Below are 19,037 nucleotides of genomic sequence, written 5' to 3'. Positions count from 1 at the left end.
TTGTGATAGAAAATCTCCAATGATTAACATGGAGCTGCAGAGCATGTCAATGTACAATTTCATGATCATTGACACGAGAAACACTTATATGAAGCGGGAATAACACTATTTTGTTATCCCACGTGAAAAACTGTGATAGATTGAAGATAACAAAATAGTATTATGTATGTTTCACATAAGTTTTTCTACACTAACACACAAAAATCAAATTTCAAAACATGAAAAATGGAGAAAAATGCCAACATGAATGAACATCAAAAGGCCCAAATCATCACTTGCGTAAAAACAGAGAGCAATCTTACTTTATAAAGTGGTGTTCTTATCAAACTAGCTTTCATTTTTTTCTAATGTTTTGACCAAATCTTTTGCTCTTTTATATGAGAGTTGTAAGGTCACTTGATCATCCACTTGGATTCCAGCTGACATGCACAAGACCAAGCTCCAAAAAATAATTTAATCATATGATATTGCATATTATATTCAAACATCATTCAGAATATAATTTATCATTCTCCAAGTTGAAAACAAAAGGACAAAACAGAGGAAAAAAAAACTACCTTATCATTTGCATGTAAAAGCAATCAGCTTTTATGAGGCTTAAGTTAATGGAAGCCAAGTAGATATTAGTTGGATTGCAAGACAATGAAAAAGGGTAAACTACTTACCCATTGCCATTTACAATTTTATAGACTAAACTTTAATAAGTAACATGAATTCCAAATGAAAGAGACGAACTGTTTGAACATAAAATCTTGAAACTTCAACACCAGATTCATGGATTAATTAAACGTATGATTTAACAGTGTGCAAATCAAGATGCTTTTTTAACAGTGTGCAAGTCAAGATGTTTTTTCACCGGACTATACCGGTTGGCGATTTCAATTTCTAAGTATTTGCTTTGTACAAAGGTTTGCTGCTTGAGCCAAAAAACATCATGGTCTAAGTTAAATTGAGCAACAAGCAAATTTCTGGTTTTTTTTTTTAAAAAAATCAACACAAACTACTTGGCGGCAACAAGCAAAGATTGAAGCAACTACTAATCATACACTTAATAAACTAAGAAATATTATGAACCCAACAGAATTTACAAACAAATTACAATTAAAAGTAAGAAATTTGTCAATAAGCAGACAAATTTAGTTATAAAAAATATATTCCATTTCATCAGGATCTTAGGAAAGTCACCTCATTACAGCCTAATGATGAACTCTCTCTCACCTCCTCTCTCTCCTTCTCTCAAAGTATCAGCAGCTTACTATAATACATTATGTAATTTTTTTGGAAAAAAGAACTGAGAGGAAGGAGAGAAACGCTATAACTTTCTAATAACAAGCAAAACCGGAACCACCGACTACGAGGGAGGGGTGGGAGGCCGTACGGAGATTTGAACCGGAAGGGGTCGACCAGTACCAGAACCACCACAGCTTCTGCAGAACGTGCGACCCGACCCGGCACAGCTCCGGCACCCGACATCGCCATCGGACCAGCGCGAGCAGAAGCAGGAGACCCGACCCGTGCCATTGCAACTGGGGCACCTGGGAAACGGGCCGGCCATGGGCTTCTGGTCCATGACCGATTTGACGAGGACTGCCCCGGCCAATACGCCGAGACCCGTAGCCAGCTGGGTCAACACAATCGGACCACCCATTGTTGATAAGGAGCGAGGAGAGAGCAGAGAGAGCGAAGAAAAGAAGCGAAAGGCGTAGAGAGAAGGGAGATTTTTTAATTTTTTTTGTTGGTGGGTTTTATTGAGAAATATAAATGGTTGTGGGCTTGAAGTTGAACACGTAGACGCGAGTGTGTGTTGGGGGCTTGGGTTGGGGTGGATTTTTAAAGGGCGTTGGGGATTTTGGGATTTTGCGGACGTGTTGGTTTTTTATTTTGATTTTTCTTGCTTCTACGCTACTTCTACACTTGCTTGTTACTATTTGATTTCTTGTCACATGTAGCATGTTTCTGACTTGTGGGTGATGCTAAATGGTTTTTGAATTTCGATCGATCACGGTAAAAATATCTTTGAAGTGGACGCACAAAGAATATTCTCTTTTAATTTTAATTTTTTTGAAAAAATCTTATTGACAAATGTTTGACACAAGTCTCGTTTTTATACATGTTAAGTCTATTGAATTGAACTGACGAATTTCATACGGTAAATTTATAAGAAAAGCATCTTAAGAAATGAACTATTTATGCAAATGATCCTTTTAAAAGAGTAGACAAATTTAAAAATTCACGAGTATTAACGTCAGAACATAATTCAATGCATTCACAAAACGTGGCTCGTGCTTCAAAGTTTCAAACTACTTTGACTAACTTGATTAATATTAATGTAAATAAAGTAAGTCTTTCAAGTTTTATACTTAGTTTTTGAAGTAGGTATTAGGTTGAGTTTGATGTTAGAAGAAAGACACAAGTTTAGTGGAGTGAAAATCATACAGCTATAAGTTAAGCCAAGATACAAATTTTCTAATTTGGAATAAACCTCGTTGGTATATAATTTTGAAGTTGTTGAAAACTCTCTGTGAAGCGGTCAAAGTCAACTGTTTTTATATATTAATCTTTCAGTACCGAGTCTACCGAGTACCGATTGACCTCCTAGCAAAGATAAATTTGCGGCGCCGCCCAAGTGCTCTCGCTTGTCAGTATTCTATTGGAAACCACCACCGCAGTTCTCAAAAATCTCTAGTCCAACTACCAATAGCCTGACAAAATGGTAAGGTTCGTGCATTTGCCCAGTGTATTTTCCAGACCGATTAGATTATTTATAAAACAATTGTGAAACTTAACAACAAGTTGAGATGGCCGAGTTGGTCTAAGGCGCCAGATTAAGGTTCTGGTCCGAAAGGGCGTGGGTTCAAATCCCACTCTCAACACAAATAGTTTTTTTTCTCTGTTTTTTTTTTTTTCGGGGTCGAACTTTCCTCTGCCTGCCATGGCTCTCGCTCCTCTCTACGATTGATGCTTTTAAGTCCTGGAACTTTGTTTAGGGGCAAAGGGAGAATGATGTAAATTTAAATACATTTTGCTATTTAATAGATAATTAACCGCCGCCAAAGCATCCATTTAACTACTCATACCCTAAAACAAAAGTACAATTTTTTCCTTTGGCCTGGAAACAGAATACAAAATTGATTTGCGAGAAAACTACAAAGTTGCACCGCAGGGGCATCAGCTATGAATTTTACAAAAATATCATCCCCAGCTAAATCAGACTATCAAGAAAATCTATTGGCACTGGATAGATTCAATTCCCCAAACAAAATCACAGGCTATCTAACCAATGCTACTTGCATAATTGCATTGCCCTGTTCTTCTAGGACAATCAATGCTACTTGCATTCATATTTCTTTTCTTATGGTTTTTTGTTTTTTGTTTTTTGTTGCTGCATCCAACTTGTAACAAGCCGCACATTCATGGGTGCCGCCCCATTGTAGTTACTACATAGCTCTCCCACATGTCCTTGTGTAGCAATTCTCTTTTTTTTTTTTTTTTTGGGGTAACTTGTGTAGCAATTCTCTAACAACTCTTCATTGCCAAAAATCCTTTCGATTGAATCCAAAATTTCGATGAAAAAGAATATCAATGTCAATAAACTTGTCTGATGTTGATGTTGATTCTTGAACTTCGGATGTATTCTAAAGCACTAAAATCATCCTCATGTGAGAACTGCCTCTCAAGAGTCACGATTTCATCATTTTCTCCATCTGTGAATATCCGAGGCACACCTGCAATTCAAGAAAGCAAAGCTGATCTATTTATGAGGCTGTTCAAACAAGACTCTAGGATGCAGTTACAACATGTTTCTGGCAAATGGGATAGTCAACTGCTCTATTTATCACAAGAAAGCACACAGGATTAAGGCTGAGTAGAGTTACTTAAGTTGAGGCGCAAAGTAACACTGTTAGTTAGACATAAAGGCAGCCCAAGCAACAGATATATAGTATGCCAAAGCAAAAATTAGAAACCAAACTAAAATTGCCAGCATCACTTTTCTCACTTGTAGATTGGTCTTACCATTTCACAAAAACATAGATATTAGCCACTAAGTACCGATTTATTATCTTCGGCACTCAAAACCAAGTAAAAGGAAGATAGCTGAAGATTTGCACTTACCATGAAAGCATTCCCTTGCTTCACCAGCCATAAGTACAACATCACCGCTTCGAAGGAACATTGCTATTGGAGGATCCTCCCTATGCTTTCCTCCCAAAAGGAATATTGCTTTGCAGCCTAAACTGAGGTAAGTGAAAGATATTTCAGCTCCTAAGGAGATGTATACTCTCAAATTTCTATTCTTCTTTCTTGACAAACAACCAGAATTAAAAAATAAATAAAAATGAAATGGCATGGCAAGATACCTCATGCTTACAATAGGCTTACTCCAATCAGCTTCCATGTCATCAAGGTGGCCCCCAAGCATATCACCTAAACAAAAGAACAGAACATAGAACAAATGTAAATTCTAACTTGTATACACTTTCAAACCAAAAAAGGAAAAACAAATAAACTGATGGTTAAAAATCTGCTAATATAAGCAATTTTTTCTTAGTAATACCTGGGCCAAAGTAGTTCACTATTGCACCTTCAGGCTGGAATTCTTCACCCAGAGGCATTGCAGGTGTTGCCAGTCTTTTAGCCAGTTGGCAGAGTGTATCAGGGATCTTCTTATGCGGGAGAGAGACATCATAGTTTCGCTACATCGTGAACATGACATTAGTTAGATACATGTTGTGACGTAACTTTAATGCTTGGAAATGCTATTTTCTGTTTATTGAAGAAAACACTCAAATGCACAAGAAAATACATTCAATGTAATGTCAGTGGAGCAACCTTAAATTGTTTCCCACCCAAATCAGTTAATATCTAAGTGACAATGCAATTTTTATTTAGTGAAACTGCTTAATATGCTTTCAAAATTGGAAAAATGAATCAGCTCAGCACAACCTTGGACCAGTCAAATTGCAGGCCAAGGGTGCTCCAACGCAATTTCCGCAATAGAACTAGAGCTGAAACTGATTTGCACGTGCTCCCTTTCGAAGACACTTCATGTTCCTCAAAGAACTTCCAACCGTGAACACCTCCATTGCTGACAGAAGGATCACATTCAGAATTTGAACCCCAATCCGCAACCAAAACTTTCCTCTCATTCGCCGCAATAAACAAGTCATTTATAGGCCCGTAAAATGCATTGTGATTTGTTCTGTTAGGAGGCTGCGGGAAGCTGGTTAAACTCTCCTTTATCCACTGGCATTGTTCCTTCACACTCAGTGCTCCAGGAATGAAATAAAACCCTGTGTTGTGTAAAAAATGGAAATATTTGTATAAACTAACATATTCTGCAATCAACAAAGAAAACAAACAATAACAACAGTAACTAATATTCCAATTAAAAACCCTAGGATATTCAAATTCATATATTTCAATTACAATGAGAATAGGTTGATACCTGGGCGATTTTCTAAGGAGAACACGGGCCTATCGAAACCACATCGAAGAGGAACGACACCGTGTGGAAGCTCAACGTTTTGATAGTACGATTCTAGAATGGAATTGAAATCCAATACCTCTGATAAATCCACGGGTTTGGGTTTCCGTTTCCTGGGAGATGGTCAAATTACATGTTTGGTTAACAGAAGAAATTGGAAGTGAAAATCGTGAAATAGTTGGGAAAACGAAGAACAAGTTTCTACTTTTTGGATGATTTGTAGGTGTCTTCGTAATACAGCTTGTACTTCTTCTCCGCTCTTCTGAAAGCGGTTCGTTCCAAATCCTCCGGGACTATACTGGATTCGGATCCGTACATTTCAGCGAGTCGCCTCGGTCGTTGAGTTAACTCCGAGTCACGAAAGACAGTGACGTAATTATCGGAGGGGTTTCACTAGGGTTTTATCGCGCGTTTTCAGTTCACTGCTGAGGTGGGGGCTGGGCTCGCACTTCTGGCTTTCGCGTCGCCGCAGTGGTTTTCTTTTTCCTCTTTTGCCCTTTCGAGGCAATAATTTTCTCTGTAATTAAATTTTTTTATCGAAATTTTCTCTGTAATTTATTTTACAAATAATTTACATTTTTAACAAAACTATATCTTACCGCCAAATTATACAAAATCCCAATACCAACATAAGTCTATTATTTTTGGTACACTACACAATTCTTTTGTAAAAACAGAACAAAAATTCCCCTAAAAAAAAAAAAAAGGTTTTATGCAATATCTTTTTGTGACTTATAAGAGTAGGAGTGGGTGTCAATCCGACCGAAATTAATGAAATTGCTTGATCTTAATAATCACCGGTTTGATTTGATTTTGACCATAGAAATGGTCAATTGATTTCAAATCAAACTGTATCGTAATAATTTTGATTCGATCATGATTATGAGCATTTGACCTAAACTAAACTAGACTAATCACTTACTTATATATTCATTTCGCTATATTTTATTTTACATATGTAGTTCTTTTATTACATATTTAGAGAAAATTGTAATTAATAACTAAATGAAAATGTTTAACTTAAAGTTTGATAGAACTTTATAGTTATTTATTTAGGTTGTAACTATATTAGTTATTGGCAAATTGACCTCTTGGATGGTTTGATGTGTTCGAAAATGGAAAATATGTAGGAATATTTGTGTTAAAACCGAACCGACGTGCTGCACAAAAAAGAATAGACTATAAAATAAAAGGAATAATGAAAACAAAATACTGCTTCCTCGAGTAAAATGAAATTATGTTTGAAGGAGTCAAATTGCCTAAAAACCCCATAGAAGGTTTTCTCCCCCGTAAACGGTAAACCGAATATGGTGGGAAGTGAAATAAGCTCTCCACAGTCCAAATACCAATTTCCACCTAAAAGACGATTAAGTCCTTACTGATGCGCCTGACTAATGGCACTGAAAAATGGTACTTTTGTCCTTATAATTAAAAAATCTCCTGTATTTATCTTTTGGGAAGAAAAGAAACGAATTTAGAGAAAGGCGAGTAGAGGACAGAAGAAAAAGAAACACAACCTTCTTCTCGGAATCAAAAAAGAGGGACCAGAAATGGCGTGCAGGACTGCGTTGCGTTCCGCTCTGTTAATAGAAGCGTGTCGACCCGTTCATCTCACTCGGAGCTCCGCCTCCGCTTCATTCAGGACCCACGGGTTCCCCTCTCCCAGGCTGAGTGGGCAGTTCAGGACCCGGGGTTTCCACTTCGCCAAACGGACGCACCTCAACTGCTCCCACAACGAAAACGCGTTGTCTTTGTCTGAGGACGAACAAGGCCCGCCCCAAGAGGCTGTTTTGAAAGCAATTTCAGGTTTCGTCTCTGAAACTTTTTTGTTTAATTTTATACTATGTTTTTTAAAAAATAATATTTTTTCACTCGTTATTGGTAATGGATATAGAGGTGTCTAAAACGGAAGGGAGAGTTGGGCAAACCACGAATGTGGTGATTGGAGGTACGGTGACAGATGATTCTACGAATGAATGGCTCGCCTTGGACCAGAAGGTATAATAATATAAAGCCATTTATTTGTTTTGCTTTCCTTAGGTTTGATTTAACAGCCCATTTTATATTTTTAAGGTTAAGGATTAAGTTATTTAGTATTTTTGAGGAGCTTGTGTTCATAAATGGTGTAAATTTTGTATTTTTAAGGTAAATTCGTACCCAACTGTTAGAGGGTTTACAGCGATTGGAACTGGAGGGGATGATTTTGTGCAAGCTATGGTTGTTGCTGTCGAATCCGTAATTCAACAACCTGTTCCTGAGGTATACATACTTACACACAGTGTGTGTGTGTGTGTGTGTGCGCGCGCGCGCGCGTGCGTGCTCATCATGCCCATCATTTTCAATTTCTTCGATAAATAAATATATTTATGAATTGGTCCAGTGCTTTTTTTTTTTTGCAAGCATTATGTTTTACGTGATAGAATTTTTGAAAGCATACCATCAAATCCCATACTCTTGTGTGGGCTTTGTTTTCATTCTAGGTCGAATTTTTGTAGATAGAATTTCATTGAATGTGTTGATGCTCACTAACGCAGAGTAGTTTAATAGGAGGTGAACAGAAATTGGCAAGTGCCATTTAATTTCAGGGTTCAATTCTCAAGTATGTGAATTTGCAGACTGATAGAAGTGAATTATGATAGCCATCCAGAGGTGTAGGGACAAATCATTACAATGTTAAATTCATACCTTATAAGCAAAATTGTGGTGCAATTGAGTTGTTTCTTAAACCTCTGCGTAAGTCCTTGAAATTACATAGTACGTTTAAATAATTTGTTATTCATTGGGGGCAAGGGGAGATCTTCATAGTGATGTCTTCTACCATGTCCCTCGTGCCCTTTGTTCTTGTACAACACATTATGTTTCCAACCAAAGTAGGTATCACTGTTGGATATTTGAGATATAGATGGATAGGCTGAGGAATAGGGTATCCTAAACATGTGAAGCAGTTATTAAACTAGGAGTAGCTTTGACCAGTAATCATGAAGGAAAACTAATGGTTTATGGAGTTGCCACTCAGAAGTATCCTGCAAGTTCAAACCTCCTGAAGAGGAGTGAGAAGGTGCATAAGAGCATGAAACGTGTAAGAAAAATCTTCAACTAATTCTAGGTTTGAATTTGAATTGGCACTGCAAGGAGTTGGGTAGGCTGCATATGTGATAAAAGGAACTAGTGAACTTCTATATTGAGTGTGGTAGATACTTGCCAATGCTTTATTAACTAGTAAGTGAGGTGGATAGCACTGTTGGCCAGAAAAATGGGGTTTACATCTTGTCCTTGGTGCTAATAACTGAAATTGGCTCTTGATGTGAACTTATTAGGGTTACATGGAACCAACCATATGGAAACGACTAATAGTTGAATTTGACCATAGTTCAGTGTTCCCACTGGTTGAATTTGATTCAGAAACAGGAATAACTACTCTAGGCCGCAGCAAAATGCGGGCCTATGGGAATGCACTTTGCAGTTTAGACTGTTGAGCCTAATTTGAAAGCAGCAAATTGAGATCAATTAATGCCATAATTTTCTATCTAAGAAACATTTTTGACATTGAACACTAAGTACTGGGAATCTTTGCTTCTGGGCTTGGTCATGAATCATGTTTCCAGTAGTAATCAAGAGTTGATATTTGTTTTAAATCTAGACCTACCGTATGATGAAATTCATTTACTCCCAAAGGCTGCTGTAGAAAGTGGCAGGATGATGCAACATCTAACGGCAATCTTTGTGCTTCCATCTTTTTTGTTGTCCCTTTTGAATTATAGTCATTTTTGAAATTGTGATTGTTGATATATTTGCTGATGACGTCTAATCTTTCAAGTGGATGAATTCAATCAACTCACAAATAATAAATGCAAAAGTTTGATGGAGTTTGCTATTGTGCTTTATGACAGGGTCATGTGAGGCAGAAGGTATCATCAAGGGGCAAATATGTATCTGTAAACATTGGACCTGTTCAAGTCATTTCTAGTGAACAGGTCTTCCTCTCCCCTCCTCGCACTCTCCCACAATGAATTTGTTAATATTATTTCTCTATAACTATGATGGAAAAAATCTCCATGTAGTTGATGGTAAAATTTACAATTTGTTTTTCAATCCACTGACACTGGAGAAAATATTTGTTAACACGGAGTTTTGTTGTGACTTCCAGGTCCAAGCTGTGTACAACGCCATGAGAAGAGATGATCGGATGAAATACTTTTTGTAGCTTGATACTCCCATTTTGTTTTTACTTTTGTACAGAGTGCCGATTTTCTAGGGCCATCCCTAGTCCCACTGTTGCCATCCAATTTAGTCTGGTTTGTGCTCTTTTGGATTTCGGCTAATTCATGATGTTAATGGGCTGAGCAGTCTCTGGCAATGCTGGTTCAAAGTCTATCCATCTGCTTGCTCAGAATGTATTTAGGTATAATTCAGAAAGTAGGCAGGCATTTATCAGTCTCTATTATTTTAATGTCAATTTTATGCTTTTATTATATGTTACTGATTTTTATGGAAGGTCGAGTTACAAATGCTTTTGGCTTTGTTAGCGTGGGCTCGTAACTAAGCAGGCATTAAAGTGATTGATTGTTTCATGGCAAAAAAAAATTACAATAAAACCTTCTTTTGCTGGCTATTAGAGACCCTTGCAGAACATTTTAGGTGTTTTCTAATTATAGAATCTTTAAACTCTAGGGGGCATTTCTTCTTTAAATGTCGGTTTCAGAAGTCTACAGATATGAGTCAATTTTAGTCGTAATTTTCTGTTCTATGATATTTGTTTAGGAAATCTGGTTTGCCGCTTGTATGTTCCCTAATGTCCACATAACTATGACTTTGCTCCAACTTAAATGGATTGAGGATCCTAATCTTGGGTTAACCTTGCTTTGAAAGGGGTTTATCTTATTTAGGGTGATACTAAGTACCCGTTTCGCATTGCTTATTTAGGGTGATAAGTGATTTTTAAAAAAATTTGAGAAGCTCAGTCCGTTTGGTAAATTATAAGAAAATCACTTATTGTTAAAAATTGTTATGAGAAAAAGCTATAAGGAAAGCATCTAATGAGGTGTTTTCATTTTCTGATTATGCAGAAATTAGTTTCGAAGAGGCGCTAGGTTTAATGATTATGCTGGAATCACTTTCTGATTGTACGGGAATTAGTACCAACAACACTTTTAACAAAAAGTTTACCAAAAGCCATACTCTTTTCTCTCACAACAAATCTGATAATGATTATTTTCACAGCACAGCAATGCCAAACTAGCCCTAAGCATCTGATTCAGTTAGTAATCATTTTACTAATCAAGTGCTAATGTCTTACTTATGAATACCTCTGGGATGCCATTTGAGAAAATCTCAATAATGCAAGGCAGACCATTAATTCGTCATGCTCATCACGTCTGTCCAAAAAAAGAAAATCATATTAATAGAGCAATGATGTTTTAGTTAGAGATGCTGCCGACATCCCATTTGAGCAAAATTCCAAATAGGTTAATGCAAACATATGAATCCTTTGCTTCAAAAGTAGGCTCAAAGGAGAAATGGCAAGGATTATACATAATACATGAACTTTTACTTGAATAATTATGATTATCAAACTAATCGAACATGGTTACCGTTCTTAAAAAGATCAACTAATTTACATAATGAAGCATATGCTTGTAATGGTTCTTGGATGTGCACGTCGGGGACATTTTATTTTTAATTTTTCTTAACAGTGGTTTGGAATAAATTAAAGTATTATACTGACAATCATACTTAAATCCACATCATTAGACATATAAACTAATCCCGCTTAGGAAAACTGTTACATGATTTCCCGCCCCTCCTCCCCCCCATAAAAGAAAACAAACCCTAAGACTACTTGCCCTCTACCTGTGAAATATCCAAAGGCCCTCACATAATTTTATCCCACCTTATCATTTATTTATTATTGGTTCAAAACCAGTCCCTGTCAGTTTGAAAAGATTCCAACTTCCTCACCTTGTAATGCATTGTGTATGTCTGAATGCATGCCAAGCCCTCCATAAGTCACCATCTTCTCCATATATAATACACCCTTGATGACCTAAGACATGGCATAGCAGCATCTTTTTCTTTTTGAAAATAATAATATATACGCTGGTTGTTGCCATTTCGCAGTCTCCAACTTTTTATTATCTTTATTTGCTACAACTCAGATTGATAGATGCAGTCACGCAGGCATTTCGGTGAATGCAAATCTTTAAAGGTCAGTTTTTCACTGACAGACAAGTTTAAAATCCAAAACCCCAACCATCATTTGGATGCCTACTTTGTTAATTCTAGTTTGACTGAAAAAACTGGACTTTTTGTTACCCAGAAAGGAGTGAATTTTGAATCTTGATGGAGTTCTAGACGTGTGTGTAATTTAACCATAATAATTACAGTTTGCTGAGCTAACCATGGTGATTATAATCCAATAAACTACACCACTGTTGTGTGTGGGTGTTGCTTTCATCACTTGGTGGCATTTCTCTCTGTCTTGAATATATATGGTTTACTTTAATATTCAATTTGATCCCAACCCTGCAGCATATAATGTTCATATAACAAAGACTTGTCTTCACAACTACGCTTGTGGTTCTCAATTTCTATTTCCTCTGCCCTCTTGCCTTTTCTCTTGCTTCTGATTTCTTTGCTAGTTGTGGTTTGCAGTATATTTGGCCCTAGTTTAGTCCTCCTGGTTTCGAAGGAAGGACAAGAGGCAGAATGGGCAGAAACATACAAGAAAAGGACATCATGAATGGCAAACTTAAGGTACATGATCTTCTGTTTGTGATCCCAGAAAGAAAAAGTTTCCTCTGTAACTTACTTAAAATTTACTGCTGAAATTTTGATCTGTAAATTTCCACTTTGCTACTGTTTAGGATATAGTAAATGGTGAAATCCAAGAACTGGCTTCTGGTTCTTTACCAAAATCACCAACTCAAGATGGAAGTCCAAAGAAAGATGGAAGGCCAAGCAGCATGGTGATCAAGGTCAGTTAGTCCAATTATATGACTAATTGGTACAATATCTTTTATGGGTTTCCACCAAATTTTCATATTGATTTAGTTTTCTGTTAAAACTTGTTTGATTTACAGAAGGCACATACTATGTTTCCTGCTCACTTGATAGCAGAAGCCATATCCTCACTCAGAGGCCTTGATCTAAGATGGTCAGGTCCAATAACACCAAGTGAGATGCTTTATGTTCAGCAATACATCTTTGCAAAGTACCCACAATACTGCAATGGTCTAGTGGAAGAGGTGGAAAAACTAGAAATTGATAATCTTTCCATCAATGAAGAATCTTCAGCAACAACACCCCAAGAGAAGCTCAAGTCACCCAAGAGTGTGACACCAAAAGAGCTTTCCCCATTTAGCACCACTCACTCTGATCTTGACAGGACCCAAATGGAGCCTTCAAGACTGCTTGATATCCTGACCAAGAAATCTTCATTCCAAGGCAATTTTGTCTCCATTCCTGAGGTCCAAGCTAGCAATAGAGCCTTGAAGCAATGTGGGTTGCAAGAGGAGGACTATTTAGTCCTGTTCATGGCCAATTACAAAGATGCTATGGTGATGATTGGTGAGAGTTACCCTTTCTTCAGAGGAAATCACTATATGACCATTGTCAGTGACGAGACTGATGCCATAAGGGAATTTGCCTCCAACAAAGAAACAAGGATCATATCAGCACCAGAAACGTGGTTGGATTTGAGGATCAAAGGATCACAACTTAGCCAGTACTTCAGAAGAAAGTGCAAGCACAGTCCAAAGGGACTGTTTTCCTATCCAGCCACTGTGAATGGGACTAAATACTCCATGCATTGGATCTCAGAAGCACACAGAAACTCATGGCATGTTTTGCTTGATGCAACTGGTTTGGTTTTGGGGGAGGATCGGTTAACGCTTGCTCTGTACCGCCCTGATTTTGTTCTATGCACCCTTAACAATACACACACCCAGCCATCCAGCATCACTTGCCTCTTGGTTAGGAGAAAAACATTTGATACTATGTCACATACAGCCTAGCTTGGCTTCCTCATATTGCTTCTACTTTACTGATAATAAATGTGTAACTTTTTTTTTCTTCTTCTTATTATTTATGTGAACTCTATTTGCCTCCTGGTTATGGGATTGTATTGAAAATCCTTCGCCATTCGCCCTTTAAACTTATTTTTCTCTCTTCCTTGATCCTTGTAAAATTAAACTAGAGTAAAAGACCACACGTCAAAGGCCTTCTAATGCCTAAGTTAGTTCGATTGTATCAAGGAGAAATAATAGCTAAAAAATGGTACGGAGTTTTCTCTAGGGTGAGAACTGGGTGGCTGGAGTCGTATTTGGTGGTTGGAGCCGTGATGGGAAAATATGGAGAGAGGGGCGGCGGCGAGAGAGAGAGAGTGTAGGGTTTTTTGGGCAGAAAATGGATTTCGAAATAACTTGTGTGTTGAATATAGTCATGTATTTATAGGGCTCTAGTCATCTAGTGTTTCCTATTTGTCTAATTTTTTGCAAGGATGATCTATGAATATAGACTTAAAAAATAGATGGTTTGGATCTTTGAAAAAAAAAATAGTAAGGGACCCTATATGGTGTCCTTCAAATAAAATTATTTGATGAATCCCTCAGTAGAAGGGGACCATATATATATGAAAGCTCTACTTGTAAAATATGAGTGCTACTTCTATCAATAAAATCTTTCAGTCAAGATTTTCTGTAAAATATGAGTGCTACTTTCTATCAATAAAATCTTTCAGTCAAAATTTTCTGTAAGTTCTCTCATTTAAGCATTATTTTCATTTATGCATTACTCCCTTACTGGCACTACTCCCTTCTTGATATCAGAGCTATAAGTGTTGAAGAGTCATTCTAAATTTGCTTCTCATTTCGCCCAAGTGGCTGGTAGCTTCCCCTATGAGTTAGAAGTTCATCTGTAAGTTCATACTGTTATTTCAAAGATTACCAGTTTGTCTGTCACTCTCTTCCAACCCAAACAATAAGTCCTAGATTCCAAACAACAAGACTTAGGTAAGGCATTAGCGGAGAGAAAGAGAGTTCCTAGGTTTTCAGGTAGCCTTGAGTCTACAGTAGAATTTCAGGTTTTCTTCTCACCCAAAAGTGAAGAACCAGTAAGCTTGCTTTGATGAGTCGATGTTTAGATCAAACTTTTATAACAGTAGCAGTTCCAAAACCAATACTAGTAAACTCCCAGAAATAGTAAATGAAGAACAAATAGAATATGAAACTAATAGTGAAATTGATTACAAAGACTGGAATATCCCCAAAGTCCCTAGTACATAAATTTAGAAGAAAAGATGGTCACTTTCCTCCTTCAAAAGTACAACCCATGTCAAAACAGTTGAGCAAGTCTATGCCTTAAGTAAAGAACACGAAACTTGTCAATTACTTAATCTTGATTCAATAAAGAAATATAAGAGAGATGGAAATAATTTCCTTCACATTGGCCTAGTTCAAGTAGCAGTAAAACCTCTCACTCGATTAGGACTAAATGCCTTCATTTTACTTTGCCTACGTGATGGAAGATTCACCAATTTTAGTGATAGTACTCTAGGAATCATAGAGTCGAGTCTGTTTAATGGTCCAATTCATTTTGACTGTTCCCTAGACTTCACAGTAAGCCTTAGTGATCCCCACATATTAAAGACTTTGACATTAAACATTAAAACTTCAGGATATAAAGTCTTGCCAGGTACTCAGCCTCTAGCCCTAGTCTATAGAATTTATTATAAAGTCACAGGAACTAATATGAATTTCCAATCTCTAAATAAAAGCCCAAAAGACCAAACCTTGCTTATCCAAATTAGTAAAGCTGATGCTAACATAATAGTCCCCCATGCAATTAAGTGGTCAGAAGTAACTCTACTCCTAGATTGGACACTAGCAACAAAAAGTCAACCCGCTCCTATTCAGCATAAATGGTACAGTAAAAATAAATTTTGGAAATCAGACCCACAAGTCCTCAATACAGATACAACAGCTCCCAACACCTAGTCAATCCTTTAAACATACTCCTGCTAGACATTCTTTCGCAGCTTCCTCCTTTACTCTAGAAAGAGATTTAGAATTAGAAAAAACCCTAATCGACTTGAAGCTAGCATCACTTAGGAAAAGCTCTCAAGTTAGTCACCCATGTTACAATAAAAAACCAATCGAAGAAAATGAAGGACCAAACTCTCTTATGCAAACAAATTTCGAAGCCGAAGCCATCCCAGTAGATAACCAATTAAGGACCCTAAATAAGAAATTTAAAATACATTGGAAAACTCTTGATAAACATCTCGAGTCAAAAGAAAATATTGAAAGACGCAATAGATATAGAACAACCTATCCAAGTAAAGAACAAAGACATCAAATTTTTAATGAATGGAAAACTTACATGTTGCAAACTAAGTCTAAAATATTCTTTCTTGGTTTTGTTGAAAATCTTTATCAGCAAAAGAAAGAAATAAGTACTTTAACACAAGAAAAGTGAAAAAAAGAAGACAACACAGAAGTCATAACTAGTTATCCACCAGTAGAAACAATTATAATTAATCATAAAAATGCTAAAATCACTGCTAGTCCCTTTAAAATCCCTGAACAAAATGATAAAAAATTGGTTGAGCAAAATAATTATACAAATCAAAGCCTAATAATTTTAGGAAAACAACTAGATAAAATAGAAACAAAATTTGATAAAATTCTTACCCAAGAAGTGAACCCCAAACCTACGAAAGAAAAACCTTTAGTCAAATTCCAAGACCTAAAACTCGGTCAAACACTTAAGACAACCCCCACAATGAAGAAAATAGAAGAAATGCTTGAACAATTGACACCAGTCAAAGAAAAACCCACTAAACCAGAGTCATCCTCAACCCTTAAGGTCATCCAAGTCAACCCAATAGATACAGATGTCACATCCCAGGATTGGCTCCGCTTTAGCACGATATTGTCCGCTTTGGGCCCCCCTCTCGGCCCTCACGGTTTTGTTTCTTGAAACTTACGAGCAATTTCCCAGTGAGTCACCCATTCTGGGATTACTCTAGCCCAACTCGCTTAACTTCGGAGTTCCCATGACTCCGAAGCCAATGAGTTCCCAAAAGGCCTCATGCTAGATGTAGGCGGGTATGTACGTATAAGGCACATCACCCCATCTCCGTTGATCGATGCGGGATGTTACAACAGAGTCAAGCCTTGACACTGAGAAGCAAATTAATAGCTTTGTCGGTACTTGAATGTTCATTTTCATCTTCAGATTGGTCTTCAAACTGTCTTTTACCGTTGTTGTTAGGTTTTATTTTTTCTAGTAGATTAATCAAGTCTTGTTTGATTTCAATATTATCACTTTGTAATTGTCGGTTGAACAGTTTTAACACAGCGATTTCCTTTTTTATGGTTTTTACTTCAAGTTGTAAATCTTGTAAAGTGACTTCTGTTCTTTTGTTGAATTGTTCTAAGCTAGTATTTAGACTTATTTGTGGGGGAATGTGTTGACTCGTTTCTTCCTGACCAATGACTTTTTTTAATTTCTTTAAATAATCTGATTTTAATTTTGAATTTTCTACTTAACTAATTAAATCAATTAATAATTCTTCTTGCTCTTCTTGTTTTGTAAGGACTTTTATTGACTTAGTTAAGACATTACAACAATTATCCTTACAACCGAATTGGATTTTTGGGGAACTTGATTGGGAATATGTGGAACTATAGTCTATTGAGCTTGTTACCGGGGTCTCAATTCCACTAGACTCAGAGTTTCTTAATTCTAAAACTTTAATTAATTGGGCTTTTTCTTCATCTATGATTTTTAATTGCTTGATTGTGTCTTTTACTTTACATTCATTAGCATAATGACCATGTTTTTTACATTTCTAGCACTCAACTTTTCTTTTGTCGGTGTTCTTTTTAAATTTGTCTTTTCTATATTTTTTGGGTACTTTTGACCAATTTTTTCCCTTTGGGTTAAACTTGTTTTTACTATAAAATTCATTATCATTTTTGAAGGATTGTCGTTTTTTAGTGTAACGTCTTGTTCGACTGTTTTGGTCATAATTCTTATGCTTAACTTTTCTAGACGGAGGAATAGATGCTAAACCATATTGTTCACAGAAATCTCCTAATTCATATTTAGCTGAATTTCTTTCTGACTGAATTTGTTTACCTATTTTCATGTCAACGCACATTTTCATTCCTACTTGGTTAATTGTACTAATAATATTTCCATAAGTTAAACTATCGAAATCTATGTGACCCTGATCATTACTTATAAGCACTTGTATTTTGTGTGCGAAAAGATTGGGAAGACCGTTAATGAATTTTTCTTTCCAAAATGGTTGATTACTGTCATCTCTTAGCATGACTCTAGATATAAATACATCTTTGTACCATCTGAAATCACTCAACTTGGGACATCTAAGGTTGCTAAGATGATCATGAATTCTAGCTATAGTGTTACTAGGTGTACCTATGAAATGTTCAATTATTGTGTATAATAAGGTATTGACTCCATCTTCAATTCCCATATTGACATTTTCATCAAATATAGGGAATCCACCTTCATTTAGTTTTACTGCATGTACTATTTGTCGTTTTGACTATTCTGTGAGATGTTTATCCCACCAAGAACGTAAAGTTCCTGTGAATCCTGTTTCTAAAAGGGGCTCTATTTCTAACTGTCTAAGGTTGTGATTAGTGATGTAACTATTGGCGACCATAGACATGTGCTGCAATTTATTCATAATTTCTTGTTCAGACATGCCATCAAGATTCCGCTCATAAAGTTTATCAGAAGAGACTCAGAATTGGCTTTGAAAATTTCTTTCTTCAAACTAGATATCTGGGGTAGTTGGCTTAGGATACCAGTTCTTTGTTAAACTAGTGGGATTTATTTTACTCCTTAGTCTACTGAGTTTTAAATTGTTAAATGCGTTTTCTATTTTTGATATATTACTAGAATCAGTGTCAATGTCAGGGCTTGACTCTGTATCTATTGGGTTTACTTGGATGACCTTAAGGGTTGTGGATGACTCTGGTTTAGTGGGTTTTTCTTTGATTGGTGTCAATTGTTCAAGCATGTCTTCTATTTTCTTTATTGTGGGGGTTGTCTGAAGTGTTTGACCAGGTTTTAAGTCTTGGAATTTGACTAAAGGTTTTTCTTTCGTAGGTTTGGGGTTCACTTCTTGGGTAAGAATTTTATCAAATTTTATTTCTATTTTATCTAGTTGTTTTCCTAAAATTGTTAGGCTTTGATAAAAGAAAAACCTTTAGTCAAATTCCAAGACATGAAACCCGGTCAAACACTTAAGACAACCCAACTTCTCAAAAACAATCCAACTTAATTCAAGCAAAGAACAAGAACAAAAAAGATAACTTAGATCTATCTATCACATGGAAAGTTTTGGAGCACCCACGACGGGTTTATAAGCTTTGTCATGTGTTTAGTTTGAGTAATCTAATATGAAAACAAACACCAAATTCTTCTTTGTTTAGGCTTCTATAGTGTTCCACAACACTGTGCACCCACGTTTTTTTAGCTCGCGTATTCAAAAATACTTTCATGAAACAATAAAAAA

The 19,037-nt window shown here is 36.5% G+C and overlaps 4 protein-coding genes and 1 non-coding gene across 6 annotated transcripts; 3 read left to right on the top strand and 2 right to left on the bottom strand.

The window, feature by feature from the left end:
* Positions 1–1,024: 1,024 nt before the first annotated feature.
* On the bottom strand, positions 1,025–1,804 carry LOC117621630. The gene has a single exon (XM_034352197.1). The coding sequence runs from the start codon at positions 1,646–1,648 to the stop codon at positions 1,352–1,354; it is 297 nt and encodes a 98-aa protein (XP_034208088.1). The 5' UTR covers positions 1,649–1,804; the 3' UTR covers positions 1,025–1,351.
* Positions 1,805–2,792: 988 nt separating this feature from the next.
* On the top strand, positions 2,793–2,873 carry TRNAL-AAG. Its single transcript has one exon. It is a non-coding gene; the product is annotated as a tRNA-Leu (tRNA).
* A 507-nt stretch (positions 2,874–3,380) lies between these two features.
* On the bottom strand, positions 3,381–5,958 carry LOC117621610 (alpha-ketoglutarate-dependent dioxygenase alkB). The gene is made up of 7 exons (XM_034352181.1): positions 5,691–5,958; positions 5,447–5,598; positions 4,945–5,291; positions 4,556–4,694; positions 4,359–4,425; positions 4,114–4,235; positions 3,381–3,725 (listed from the first exon to the last, which is right to left on the bottom strand). Exons 1-7 carry the CDS (start codon positions 5,801–5,803, stop codon positions 3,586–3,588), a joined length of 1,080 nt encoding a protein of 359 aa, XP_034208072.1. The 5' UTR covers positions 5,804–5,958; the 3' UTR covers positions 3,381–3,585.
* A 982-nt stretch (positions 5,959–6,940) lies between these two features.
* Positions 6,941–10,097, top strand: LOC117637839. The gene is made up of 5 exons (XM_034372880.1): positions 6,941–7,291; positions 7,380–7,483; positions 7,631–7,744; positions 9,376–9,459; positions 9,633–10,097. The coding sequence occupies exons 1-5, from the start codon at positions 7,036–7,038 to the stop codon at positions 9,687–9,689; spliced, it is 615 nt and encodes a 204-aa protein (XP_034228771.1). The 5' UTR covers positions 6,941–7,035; the 3' UTR covers positions 9,690–10,097.
* Positions 10,098–11,500: 1,403 nt separating this feature from the next.
* On the top strand, positions 11,501–13,591 carry LOC117615012. 2 transcript variants are annotated; one of them, XM_034343974.1, is made up of 4 exons: positions 11,501–11,690; positions 12,137–12,238; positions 12,349–12,459; positions 12,565–13,591. In XM_034343974.1, the coding sequence occupies exons 2-4, from the start codon at positions 12,191–12,193 to the stop codon at positions 13,495–13,497; spliced, it is 1,092 nt and encodes a 363-aa protein (XP_034199865.1). In that variant the 5' UTR covers positions 11,501–11,690; positions 12,137–12,190; the 3' UTR covers positions 13,498–13,591. The 2 variants fall into 2 exon arrangements, with proteins under 2 accessions (XP_034199865.1, XP_034199864.1); XM_034343973.1 differs by lacking the exon at positions 11,501–11,690 and having other exon boundaries at positions 11,724–12,238.
* Positions 13,592–19,037: the final 5,446 nt, after the last annotated feature.

This window comes from Prunus dulcis, chromosome 1 (assembly GCF_902201215.1).
Source record: "Prunus dulcis chromosome 1, ALMONDv2, whole genome shotgun sequence".
Taxonomy (NCBI): domain Eukaryota; kingdom Viridiplantae; phylum Streptophyta; class Magnoliopsida; order Rosales; family Rosaceae; genus Prunus; species Prunus dulcis.
Note: the sequence above shows the minus strand (reverse complement) of the source record. Positions and strands in the feature narration are given on the sequence as shown.

Excerpts from the sequence above, each read along its gene's own strand:
- LOC117621610 (XM_034352181.1), bottom strand. The coding sequence starts at position 5,803 with ATGTACGGATCCGAATCCAGTATAGTCCCGGAGGATTTGGAACGAACC. Across the intron at positions 5,599-5,690 it reads ACCTACAAATCATCCAAAAA|GAAACGGAAACCCAAACCCG; the intron begins GTAGAAACTTGT and ends ACCATCTCCCAG. Across the intron at positions 4,695-4,944 it reads TGCAATTTGACTGGTCCAAG|CGAAACTATGATGTCTCTCT; the intron begins GTTGTGCTGAGC and ends TTCACGATGTAG.
- LOC117637839 (XM_034372880.1), top strand. The coding sequence starts at position 7,036 with ATGGCGTGCAGGACTGCGTTGCGTTCCGCTCTGTTAATAGAAGCGTGT. Across the intron at positions 7,292-7,379 it reads TGTTTTGAAAGCAATTTCAG|AGGTGTCTAAAACGGAAGGG; the intron begins GTTTCGTCTCTG and ends TAATGGATATAG. Across the intron at positions 7,484-7,630 it reads GGCTCGCCTTGGACCAGAAG|GTAAATTCGTACCCAACTGT; the intron begins GTATAATAATAT and ends TGTATTTTTAAG.
- LOC117621630 (XM_034352197.1), bottom strand. The coding sequence starts at position 1,648 with ATGGGTGGTCCGATTGTGTTGACCCAGCTGGCTACGGGTCTCGGCGTA.
- LOC117615012 (XM_034343974.1), top strand. The coding sequence starts at position 12,191 with ATGGGCAGAAACATACAAGAAAAGGACATCATGAATGGCAAACTTAAG. Across the intron at positions 12,239-12,348 it reads TCATGAATGGCAAACTTAAG|GATATAGTAAATGGTGAAAT; the intron begins GTACATGATCTT and ends GCTACTGTTTAG. Across the intron at positions 12,460-12,564 it reads CAAGCAGCATGGTGATCAAG|AAGGCACATACTATGTTTCC; the intron begins GTCAGTTAGTCC and ends TTTGATTTACAG.